A 13,151-nucleotide genomic window follows, 5' to 3' on the forward strand; every position below is an offset into this window, starting at 1 on the left:
TCAGGACCGGTCAGTAAGCTCCATAGGTCTACTAGGGCCAATAGAGGCCAGTTGCCCGTACGTTGGAGGATCTAAAGTGTTCAGACTGTCTTATTGGTATTTACCTGTTTACTGTTGCTTGTAAATAATTATGTTTTTCCAGTTATTTTATAGGTGTCTTTTGTGGATTAACCGGAACTCTGCTGTATATATGTTTGGAGCGTAACCCAGGAACGGACTATAGACTGTTAAAGACTCGGGGCAGGACAGACCCCTACCTGGTTACGGCTCCCCGTTCTTTGGTGAAATGGACACCCTTTTTGCTTCAAAAATTGCACCCGGTTGCGGACACTCCGTGACCACCCTAACGTGTTTTTCCTTATTGTATTGTTCCTGTTTATACCCTGTTATGTTTTCAAAAATATGTTTAGTCCCGGAGTACTAAATTTTACAAGGGGGGAATGTGGCACCCCAGGGTTCTGGTTACCACAGTAATAGCAATATTACGTCTGTGAGCAGGTGGGAGGTCTCCTGGTCAGGAACCCTAAGCATGCCACACCTCCTGCCCAGTCCTGGGAGGGGAAGGACTTCCCCTATATAAACTGGGGCTGAGGTGGGGTTAGAAAAGAGAAAAAGAAGAGAAGAAGAGGAGTCCCAGACAGAGACACAGTCTGGTCTGGAGTGGAGCAGATGCAGGGAGAGCAAGATCAGGAGCTCTGTGGGAGCAGTGATAAAAGGGATCCAGGACTGGAAGCTGTAGAGCTCGTCCTGACTGAAGAGATCTCACCGGACACGGAGTCCGAGGCTGTGGGGACTGTTCCATACCCAGCAGCAGAAACCGTCCGGCAGGGGATTTCAGGTCCTCTGGCCAATAAACCCGAAGGCACGGTCACACGCAAGGGACCAGCACCGCCGTCGTGGAGCGGAGGCTACCAGAAGGCCCCGAGTCACCGGCCATACGGGTGAGCACCACACGGTACACTCAGGGACGTGGGCTACTTTTACCCGCTTCTAGCAAGGTAGCCAGGAAGAGTACAATTAGTTGGGGAGGCCTACAACTCCGCCTGGCCGGGGGAGATCCTATCTGCTCACGGACTGACCAGGCCCCGATCGCTAGCCAGTACTCCCGGGAGGGTCTACCTTTGCCACCAGTAAAGACCCTGAACTACACCGCACCGTCTCTGAGTGGTTCCTGGTGCCTGCGTGCAATTCTGCTATCCCCATCATCCACGTCTGCTGTCCTGAGGCCATACCCCTCCCGTTGGGGGTTATACTACCCACGCTGCACAACTGTACCACCGGCCTCAGCGGTCTGCCCTGCAGCGGCGGCTTCATAACCGCATTCAACGGGTGGCGTAGTCGAACACTATAACATCTTCTGCTAAATTCCGCCACTTAGTTTGACACCCTGGGCACGGACCGGGTCACCGCCACGAGGACTACTAACCCCGACAGATCCGGCTCCGGGTATTCCCCGCGTGCGCAACGCTACGCAACACAGGCCCAGGGGGCGCGTCACTCACAGGGCAGGATAACCATGTCGCTTGTAACTCAGATCTCAGCTCGAATCATAAAACAATAAATCAACTGAGTGATGGCTCGTATCTCGGAAAATTCTTAAGTAGATGAACTTGTTACTCAAGGTATCACTTTATGTGTTTAAAGATTAAGCCACACCATGCAGTAGCTTGCTCCAATCATAAGTGGACATACTTAATAGTGGTTACATTCCAATAATTGAAAATAAAACCTATAATAGAAAACACAAAATCTATAAAAAGGAAACACAATATGGTTCCTTACTTTAAATGATAGATTAATTATACAGATAGAAAAGTCAAGTAGAAAGGCAGATATAGTGTAAGACAAAAACAATCAAAGTTCACACATACAATTATTGATAAAAGTGTTAAAGAAATCTCTGGCTCTCATAAACTTACACGGAGTTGTGACTTCCGGATCGCTGTAGCAAATAACTGAAATGATCCGGCAGGTCACAAACTGTAGGAGACCAAAGCGGCACTGATTGAAGATGAAGACAGCGGCTGGTAAGTATAAAACTAAGTGCACGGACCTTAGATTAGTTGCATCACTCCAACCCTGAAATAAAAAAAATGCTGGAGCGCTGCTTTCAAAGAAACTAGCTGATGACATTTTTAGTGACTTGCATTTCTTTTTTTAATATCCTGATTCAGATCACACCTATTTACTTTGAGCTCTGTCCATTATTTGCATATTATAGCCACATAAATGCTTTTCTTTACAGTTTTATTTCACATGGATTACGGTGTCGTTTTTATTGAGTATGCCCTATTGCCTATATCAACATCCAAATTGAAAACACCTTTTTGTGGTTCAGGGGTATCAAGTCAAGTATGTATAATATTCTCCAATTCTCACAGTAATTAGATATAAATGAACAGATCAAAAGTACAGTGTAAACTTCCCAATCATTTCATTATTATACATGCCTAATAATCTATCTGAAAGACATTATGCCTTACCTTATCCAACTCCCTTCAACCTCTTTAAACACAAATACAACCTGAGTAATATCAAAGTGACCTCATCATAGAAACAGACAGAAAACCAGCAGTAACCTGGAGCACATTTAATAACATAGCACTGACAGATTTTTCATGCTTTTTGTTAATTAAAAATGTTGCAAACATGATGGCTCTTAGTAGTTTATGATCAGGCAGACAATTCTGTGCAATACAATATATTCAAACTGATGGTGTCACTGTTAGAAGTAACATCATCCTGCAGCGATTATGACAGTGATGTGCCATATATTCTCTAATGCCCTCTGCTTCCTCCCGACTAATACACATGCCAAAGGTAAAAGAAGCCAGATTTTCTCTGCGTTTTGTAGTATTGCTGCAAAAAAGGATAGCATCAGAAATGGTGCATCTGCTGCTGCTAGCGGCTTTCACATTTTTGGCATTGATGTGTATTTGTTTTTTTTTTAAACTACCCCACCGTAAGTATGTGTACAGAAAGCAAGCAGGAGACGGTGGCGCTGGTCGGGTAATAGAGCTGGAGTGACAAAGGCTCTAAATTTACATTAATACTTCATCCTCATTCGTATATCAATTCAAACACTGATTTCTCAGTAATGGAGGAACAAACTGACCACGTAAATGTATTGCTCAGCTTATCTCTAAAAGAGCTACATATACAGTTTGGGATGAAATCCTGCTGACAGATTCCCTTTAAGCTTTCATTCAGGCTATGATAGTCCCTCCTGATTGGCTGCGCTATACTATGTGATGTGATGGTTGTAAAACATTACGGGGCAATCACACCCGGGTCATGATATTGTTGCACAGCAAGCAGATTTGTATTCTTATGACATTTTTTGGATTGACAGACACCTTTCTCCCATGGCCAGCCATAGACACAGCCCTACTTTGCCTACAGGAAGATTCACCTCTTCATATAATATTTTAGAATATAGAGTTTTCTGTACTTGTGCATTGCTATTTACCAAGGTAGTGAGTAGATGACTCCGTTTCTTGAATTAGTAAATGCCGAGCGGCAGCTGGAATTTCAAATATCCGAATGTAACCTGTAACAAAACAAAATCAATATTAAACGACTACTATTACTCATTTAATATTTGCATTAAGAACCACAACATAACATAGAATCTGTAGTTGTAGTGCCATAATGGACGAGCTGGAGATCCTAAATTAAGTCTGAGAATTATTTTTATTGAGCATTAATTTTATGAATAATTATGTTCTTAAACGAAAAAGAAAAACTATTTATAGGGTACATTCCCCAGGGATGTTTTCCAAAGATACTGATTTTTAACCCCATCAAAACGAAACCAATTTCAAGTTTTGTGTTTTTATTTTTTCCTCCCTTTCTTCCCAGAGCCATAACTCTTATTTTTCCGTCCACATAGACATATGAGGGCTTGTTTTTTGCGGGATGAGTCTTTTTGAATGGCACCATTACCACAAAGTTTACTGGAAACGGGAAAAAATTGTGAAAAAAAATTAATTCTGAAATAGTTTTTTGGGAAATGTTTTTATGGTGTACATTTTGTGGTAAAAAATGATACGATTTTGAAATAGATGTGACGTTTTGATTTCTTGTTACAGCATTTTTTGTGGAATTGCAGGAACCAAAAAAAACTTCATTTTGGCGTTCTTGAATTTTTTGTCGTTTACAGTGTTTACCAATCTTGGTTAATTATTTTTATATTTTGATAGATAGGACTTTTCTTAACGTAGTGATACCAAATATGTGTATGTTTTTATCATTTTTATTTTTAATGGGGAAAAGAGGGGTGATTTGAACTTTTATGTTTTTTTATTTTTTTCATATATTTTAACATTTTTTTTTTCTTTTTCACTATTCTTATTACTCTATTACTCCACTTAGGGGACTTGAAGCTGCTATTGTCTGTCTCCTTTGAAGTCCGGCCACAGGCTGGGTTTCAAAGGGGCTCCATAATGACAAGAACAGAAGTCTTCAACAGACCCGCTGCTGTCATATCAACCCATCAGCGACCCATGATTACATCACGGGCGTTCCGATGAGTGCATGAAATGACGGCCACATGCCAGCACCTGTTAAATGGCGCTATCAAAGATTATGACGTCATTACTGATGTTATTATGGCAGTACTCATGCATTCTATGGAGTCACAGTACAGTTGCAGCACAGACCCTTATTACTGTATTTAGATTGTCCTTTTTAGAAAGAAAGCCCTTACTAGTCTCAAATCTCCTAACTATCAATATGACAAGGAACATAAATAGTTAAAAGGAATCTGTCAACAGGTTTATACCTATCTAATCTGAGAGCAATAGGATGTAGGGACAGAGATCCTGATTTTAGCAATGTGTCACTTACTGGGCTAATTAGTGCAGTTTTTATAAAATCACTGTTTTATTAGCTGAAGATTATTACTAGAGGCCTAAATGGCCTGCTGTTAACTAGTCTAATTTCACCCCAATCACTGATTGGCAGATTTCTGCCTATGCACAGAGTATACAGAAATTTGCCAATCAGTGGTGTGGGCGGAGTTATACAGAGCTCGGCATTCAGAAAACTGGTAGAGCTGCAGCAGAAAAAATAGGGTTTTTTTTTAATCAAAACTGCAGCAACCAGCAAAGTAAGTGACACATTGCTGGAATCAGGGTATCTGCCCCTATATCATGCTGCTCTCAGAAGGGGTAGCATAAACCTGGTGACAGATTCCATTTAAATCAATTAAATGTTGTAAAAGTTCATATATTGGAGGTGTGAACTGCTCCAATATTTTCTGCTACAACTGTTTACTCCACTTATCATATTGATAGTTGTGCTTCACTTTGCCTGTCTTATTTACAGCAATACTCCAGTGCCCTTTTGTATATACCATATTTTTTGGACCATAGGACACACTTTTTTCCCCCAAATTTGGGAGGAAAATGGGAGGTGCGTCTTATGGTCTGAACGTACTGGGAGTTGCTGTGATGGTGGAGCGGGATCATAGGAAGCAGGGCCCTCTGGTCCCTCCCTCAGGAACACGGCAGCAGAAGAGATGAGATGCTGTGGGGCCAGTGTCTGGCTGTAGGAGGTGAGGAAGAGTGGCGTACGCTGATTTTCCAGTGGCTGCGGCCATCTTCCTGAAAACAGGAAAATGGCCGCTGACATCCCAGTCTGCGCATGCGCAGGGCGGCCATTTTCCTGTAGGTCATGACTTCAGGAAGATGGCCACGGGCACTAGAAAATCAGCGCACGCCGCTTAGCCTCACCACCAACAGCAAACAGCTCTTCTGCTGCTGCCGGGTTCCTGAAGGAGGGAACGGAAGGCCCTGCTTCCTACGATCCTGCTCCACCACCAACGCAACTCCCCGCTCTGGAGCACCCCGGGTCCGCAGCATTATTCCACTTCCGCCGGCTTCCTGAGGGAACCTGCTCCTGTGACCCCCACTCACCGCCCCTCAGGTAAGATTCCTATTCAGACTATAAGACGACCCCCATCTTCTAAAAAATATTTTTTTCCCTATTTTCCACCCCAAAATTTGGGGTGCGTCTTATGGTCCTATAGTCCGAAAAATATGGTAGATATGTGACCCTTCAGATTTTGTGTTGAACTATGACTAAGAGATCTATCAAAGTAGTCTCAAAAGCTTGTTAGTTGTCATCACCTTTTAGTAAGCCATTAAAAGATATCAACCACTGAGGATTCTACCTACAGGCTCCCACGGTACAAGATTATTTCCTGTAACACATCTGTGCACACACAAATATTGGCGGGTGACATATGCAGCTTCATGTCCACTTCCCAAGATAGGATGTGGGTGTATGGAGTAGGCACAGGATCTGTTATACTGCCACTGACAGTGGCATTGCCCTCTTGCTCACAACGTGGTTACGGGGTGGAATGGAATTGTTATGACAGCCGGGGACATGCTGAAGTCCCTGTCATCTTGGTTTTCATTGCCTATGGCTGGGTTTTATGGCCAAATGGCATTTTCACTCAATACCGCAATACAGTACTGTTGCAGCATTATGAACCAGCGATCAGATCATAACAATTTTAAGTTTCCTACAGAGACTGTAAAACATAGCAAACAATAAAACAGTTTTTAAAAATATGAAACATTTTTTTAAAAAATACCTATTTCCCAATTTAAAAATGAAGAAATAGAAAACATGTTTTCTTAAGCCTTATGGTGCAAAGAGAAAAAAAAAACTAGTTGTTTTGGTAGCTGCACTTCAGTCATTGGAAGTATAAAAAGCTTACAGGTCTCAGGAAATGTTGCAAAGTCCTTTATACTGCTTAATGGACACAGTAAAGGTTAAAAAAAAACATTGATGAAATTGTGTATTCCCGATTTCTCAGCAATTGGATATTTCTTCCATTTTGGACATTGGATTGTATAATGAATGGTGTCATTTCATCTACCGGCCCTCATAAGGCTATGCAGACTGAAAAATAAGAGTCACAACTCTCGAAAGAACAAAACAAGTACAAAGCAAGAGCTTTCTATATTGTATATTTCTATTTTTTGTCCCTATTTTCCATAGTTTGTAAGCCCTAGTGAGTAGGGTCCTAGCGCTACTTGGTTAGATGGTTGAATACTCTCTGTAGCGTCCATGCTCCGTCTGAATTGTAAAGTGCTGCAGAACATACTGGTGCTGCAGAATATACTGGTGCTGGGCATCATCATTACTACAATGTTATAGCTTCTTGCTATGGAATGACACTTATTTGCTAAAATTGGAATACCCTTCATTAGCTTTAAGCAGATGAGAACATATTTACTATGGTGATATAATATTTTCATTATTTTTACAAAAGAGTAGAAATGCATCTACGGAATAATAATATAACGTTTCATCTACCTTGCTTCTTGGGAGTTCTTGTAAATGTTCCTTTCACAATTTTACAATGTGAATTATCACCGCCACATACTCCACACTTGTCTTCTTTTTTTGTTGACCCAATCACTTTGTCACAGCCAACTTTCTGTACAAAAAAACAATATTTACAATGCACTCAACTCCCTAAAGACAAAACCTATTGACCCACACCCCTTGTAATTTGTAAGAACGCACATGGCATGCGAGATGCATCTGGACGGGACACAGCATCACACAATACAGAATTGTATTATACCCAGGGACAAAAAAAGGATTTCTGATTCAAGAGATTTTTTTTCAATCTTGAAAATAATCTGCCAACGCAATATACTACGTTGTATACGGTTCATTGTAGAGAAAAATGAGCACCTAATTGTTATATGTCTAATATAGTGCTCTAATGGTGACACTGTATACAAGCAGATTCAGGTCATGGGCAAGGGAGGCAAGAGAAGTACTCCGCTCATAAACACAGTGGACTAATAGCTACACTTAAAGGGGTTTTCCCACGAACAAAAGTTAATTTTAAAAATTGTCTGTGTCTGACCGTGTGCGGAACATACCACATCTCCTGGGCAGGGGAGGAAAAGACAACACAGACAGGACAGCACGGGATCACAGCTGATTCATTCTGTGAGGTAAAACATTTCACTTCCTGTTTTTAAACAATGTTTTACCTCACAGAAAGAATCAGCTGTGATCCCGTGCTGTCCTGTCTGTATACTCTTTTGCTTCCTCCCCTGCCCAGGAGATGTGGTATGTTCTGCACACGGTCAGACACAGACAATTTTTAAAATGAACTTCTGTTTGCGGAAAAAAAAAACTTTAAAGGGACTGTCAGCACAGAACGACTGTTCAAACTAAGTCCCGCCACTCGGTGCGTCATGGCAGGGCCAAGAGTTTAGATATACCTTCTCACTTGTTTGGTTTCCATCTATCTCCACCCTTCTCTGGCTCTATGAAGCCAGAGCTGTCAATCAGAAGAGGGAGGGGAGATAGATGGAAACAAGCAGGTGGGAAGGTGTATTTAAATAATTGACCCGCAGTGAAGCACCAAGTGGTGGGACTTCAATAGAACAGTGATTCTGTGCTGACAGAGTGCCTTTAAAGAAGGTATAAATGGAAGAGAGATTCAAAATTAGGCCACGGCCCCACTATCAGTATTTTGTCAGTATTTTTTCTCAGGAGTGGGGGCCAAATGCAGAATTGGTGACTTGTCTCTATGATACCTTTTTTCTAATTGTTCCTCATCTGGTTTTGGCTCCCACTCCTGATAAAAAATACTGACCGAATACGGATATAGTGGGGCCGTGCAATTTTATTGCCAATTTATTTAATTACTGCAAGAGTAAAATGTAACCAATGATTAGATAACAAATTCTATCTTACTGTTGGCCCCACCATATAAGAAAGCAGGTACCTACTCCAGCACCATACACACTCCTCTTTACTATGGTTGTGCTGGCGAGAAAGAATGAGGCCCTCAGAATCTTCATATAATTGTGAATTATGGGAAAACCTCCTCACAGTAAGGGCTTGTTCAGTCGACAGGTTCTATCCACGTTTTTCACAGACAGAACTCGTAGCTATAGAACGTAAGCTCAGAAGGGCAGGGTCCTCTCCCCTCTGTCATTGTTAGTTTGTTCACAGTAATTTATATTTATATTTTGTATGGAGCCCCTTCTCATGTACAGCAGCATGGAATCAATGGAGATTTAAAAATAAATAATAATAATAACTCTTACATTCTATGGGGCTCTATGGGACTCTTCACATGCCCATGTATTTTTACTGAGTGTTCCACACCAAAATGATGCAAGTCGCAGATTAAACTCACCAATGCAAAGCTATAGGTCCATGAAAAAAATCAGACTGCATTCAGAAGCCATCCATGTTCATTTTTAACGGACTATTTAAGAAAAACTGTTGAAACTCTGACGATTAGGCCACGTTCACACGTTCAGTATTCGGTCAATATTTTACAACAGTATTTGTAAGACAAAATGGAGTGGGTGATAAATACAGAAGTGGTGACGCGTTTCTGGTTTTGACAAATACTGATGTAAAATATCGTCCAAATACTGAACGTGTGAACGTGGCCTAAACCTGACACTCTAATCAAGCACTGATGAAAATCTGATCCAAAACAGTAATGAAAATCTGTCAGTTTGTTGTGTAGGAAAGAAATCACTGACAGCTGAATAAACCTTTCCTTCTCTTACTGTACTGTTCAATCATAAGTCCAGTTTATTTCTAAATAAGATGGAGGCCCCCTAAACCATTTTTTTGCAAAACACTAAAATATAACACAAAACTATACAAGTTTGGTATCGACATAATTGTACTGATCTTTTCAGTCATACTGCCAGGTCATTTTTGCTATACAATGAGTAACGTAAAAACAAAACAAAGAAAAGAATAGCAGATTTGCATCATTTTTCACCATTCAACCGTATTTGGAATTTTTTCCTCTGTCTCACACTTTTTGCTAGTCAATTGAGGAAACAATTGTTTGGCTATTCATTGGTCTTTTTTTATGGTAAAATGGTCAGTGTAAAAACAAAATCCAAAAATCAACGACAAAATTGCATTGTATTCACCGCACTAATTTTTCTTCCATTTTCAGTCTATTCCACTTCATTCCATTTACATTGTACATTTCAGTACAAAACTACAACTATGCAAAAAAGTGTCATATGTCGATGTCAAATGAAACCTGAACAACTTATGACTTTGGGAAAAAGGTGAGGAAAACACTAAAGTTTTTTGTCTAATTTACCATTTAAGACTTTTCAAATAGTTGCAAAATTTGGCACAAATGTACTCCAGTCCGACTCTTGAGTGATTTTATGTACACCATGAAAATTGTTTCTTCAGAGAGAAAGAGGACTAGAATTAGAGCCACCTATTGGACGTAGCAATCCTAAAAGTCAATATCAACCCTCTAACGAGCTTTGTCACATAACTTAGGATAAAAGACAAACCAGAATCTCAATTTGCAGACACTGTGTCTTGGGGTGCTGTCCCTCATCAGTGCAAAGTGTGAGAGGCGTCTGACTGAGATATTTTTGGTTTAACAAAAAAAAAAGTCGCAAATAGTGTGAAAGGCAAAAATGAAGACCATTTTTCACTATACATAAAATTAATGAATGGAGTATGGAATCTGGAAGAATTTGGTGCAAAAAACAGCAAAGAATACCACTAGACTAAAAAAATAACTTGAAAAACCCCACAAATGATGAGTCGGGGCCTTAATATTTGGACAGTACCTGCTGCTTCAACCATGTTTTCATAAATGAATAGGACAAGTGAGAAATAGACAGCTTGTAATATTTCTTATTACAGAAATATGCCGCTTTTGCCACTAGTGAGTCACTTCCTCACATCCTCACCTGCTCTATGCACAGATTATGTATTCTTTATTCATTGATAAAATGTATCTTAGGCTATGTTCCCACAATGAGCTTTTGGTGCGTTTTTGATGCTACGTCTTACAATTCCAGCAGAGTGGATGGGAGTTATAGAAATCTCATGCACACTGTGCTTCTTTTTACAGCTGAGTAAACTGACCCGTGGAGCGTGTTTCATATAAGCAGCATGTCAATTTCTCTTGTGGGTACGTTGAGTTTTCTGTATGGATTTTCCCAATAGACTTACGTTAGGTGTGGAAATTCCGCAAGTAAAAAAAAGTGCACATGCGTTTTGGTGCGTTGTGATGGCGGAAATGCATCAAAAACGCATGTAATCTGCACCTCAGTATAGCAATAAAGTTTTGTCAAAGCCAAATACCAGGCAGTATCAAAAACAAAGCAGCTTTATTTAAAGCATGACACACCAACAAGAGACATAAACGAGCTAAAAACGCATGTTAAAAAAACACGCACAAAAACGCTATAAAAAATGCAAGTAACCTAATTTAAATTTTATGTGCAGAAATGGTGCAGAGATTCTGCAACATCAAAAATTGCACCAAAAGCGCATCATGACTTGTAGCCTTAAAGGGAATCTGTCTCCAAAAAATGCTATTAACCTAATAGGGTTAATCTGTTATTAACCTGCCCGGCGCCTGCACGCAGCCAAAAGCTGCTGGGAGAAAATGAACTTTATTCCTCCCAGCAGTATTCGGTTTCAGTCATGAGGGGCAGCGCCGGTGCGAGTTCAGTCATCGCTCTGAGTATACAGAGTGCGGATGTAACCGCCCCTCTGGCCCTGACTGACACTGCACTGGGGCTAGCTGTCAGTCAGGGCTGGGGGCGCAGTTACAGCCAGCACAATCTGATAAAAAAGGGATTGCACTCGGACCAATATTAGTCAATGAGGCAGTGCAGATCTGCGTTTTTTTTCTCGCCTGTATTTATCATCAGAAAAAAAATTGCAGCATGCTACTTTTTAATTATTTGAGATCGGACAGTGAGAGAAAAAAATTGGATGCTATACGGACTATCTGAGTGGCATCCGATTTTTTGGATACAGTAAATGGTCCTGTAAATGATTCATAGCTGCCAAGTAAAAAAAAAGCATATCACACGGATGAAGTGAAAGAGAAATCATCTCACTTTTCTGAATGCAAATCGGACTGATTTTTTTATACGCTCGTGGGACCCCAGCCTTACAATGAGAAATACATATATTTATAAAGTACAGAAGCCGAAAGGGTCAAACCATTGATCGGGTCCTTTCAAGATGCAATGTTTATAAGATGACACTAAAGGTCCCACATAAAGCATTCTCAATGTGATTGTTATTACTGTATTCACACACTCACAATGGATAAGAGTAGAAGGAAAGGACTTATAATGACAGACGCCTTACCTGCACTCAACTAGTCCCTGTACAGATTAGTAAAGTCCTAACAGCACAACTAAAAACACCACTCCAGACTTGGCTCCCTAAAAGGCCATAGAGGGGTTTCTTGTACCTCCTGAGGAACCAGAGGGGAGGGTGTAACACAAATCCTACAAAGGGAAAGGAGAGCATGCAGGGAGACATGAGAACCCAGGGTAAGAAAATAAACACGTTCACACAGGATAGACAGGGAAAAATACAAAGAGTGAAAAAGTAAACGGACTACATGAAATCCCCCCCAGACCCCCAAACGTAAAAGAAAGGAAAGGGTGCTGGGGAGGAGGACTCACAGTCAGACAGCAGGAAAAGCAACTGGGGTTAATCAAGAAAGATCATCCCTAGTTGAGGATCTGGAACTCCTAACACCATCTATATAGAAGTATTGCCAGAGAAGAAAAATCCAAAAATGTGATAGGATAGAATCAAAAGAGAAAATGGAAAACACCTGAAGTGAAACACACCAAGAAAAGAGAAGCAAGGACAAAAGAACCATCAGCATTTGGATAGAGACAAATCAGGCGCAATAGAGCTGGAAAGAGACCACACAGCAGAAGGTCATCAGATCGAGTGCCGAAACCGAGCCATGACAGTGTTGTTATAAGTTTTGTCTGCCACTAGATGTCGGCAGCTTTTCATTATGATGTCGCTTCTGTGCTATGATTAGACCTTGTGGATGCAACATTTGCAAAAAGTTCTTGTTTCTTCAAGATGTTAAATCTGTTGCAGGTTTCTTCCGGAATATGATCAAAAGGAATTATTTTAATTGTTTCCTGTTTGCTTGAATGAATCATTATAAAGAGCCTAGACACAGTTTTTTTTAATTTCCTGTGAATATTTGATCAATGCTGTTACAGATTGAGGTATGGATCAGATAAATAAATCCAATATCCCTGGACACCTGGCAGCTTCTCTCCTTTGTGTAAATTAATTAAATTAGCGAGTAGCTGATATTTTCT

At 40.6% G+C, this 13,151-nt stretch overlaps 1 protein-coding gene across 3 annotated transcripts in view; it reads right to left on the reverse strand.

The window, feature by feature from the left end:
- The window catches only part of LOC141164392 (A disintegrin and metalloproteinase with thrombospondin motifs 2-like), an 837,082-nt gene that overhangs the window by 239,276 nt on the left and 584,655 nt on the right, over positions 1-13,151 (reverse strand). For all 3 annotated transcript variants that reach the window (XM_073649565.1, XM_073649564.1, XM_073649563.1), the window contains exons 14-15: positions 7,333-7,456; positions 3,470-3,550 (exon numbers count right to left, since the gene is read on the reverse strand). In XM_073649565.1, coding sequence (XP_073505666.1) covers positions 3,470-3,550; positions 7,333-7,456 — 205 coding nt within the window. The remainder of the gene's footprint in view (positions 1-3,469; positions 3,551-7,332; positions 7,457-13,151) is intronic.

The sequence above is a fragment of the Phyllobates terribilis genome, unplaced genomic scaffold (genome assembly GCF_046119375.1).
Source record: "Phyllobates terribilis strain yellow unplaced genomic scaffold, ASM4611937v1 Scaffold_10__3_contigs__length_209671492, whole genome shotgun sequence".
Classification (NCBI taxonomy): domain Eukaryota; kingdom Metazoa; phylum Chordata; class Amphibia; order Anura; family Dendrobatidae; genus Phyllobates; species Phyllobates terribilis.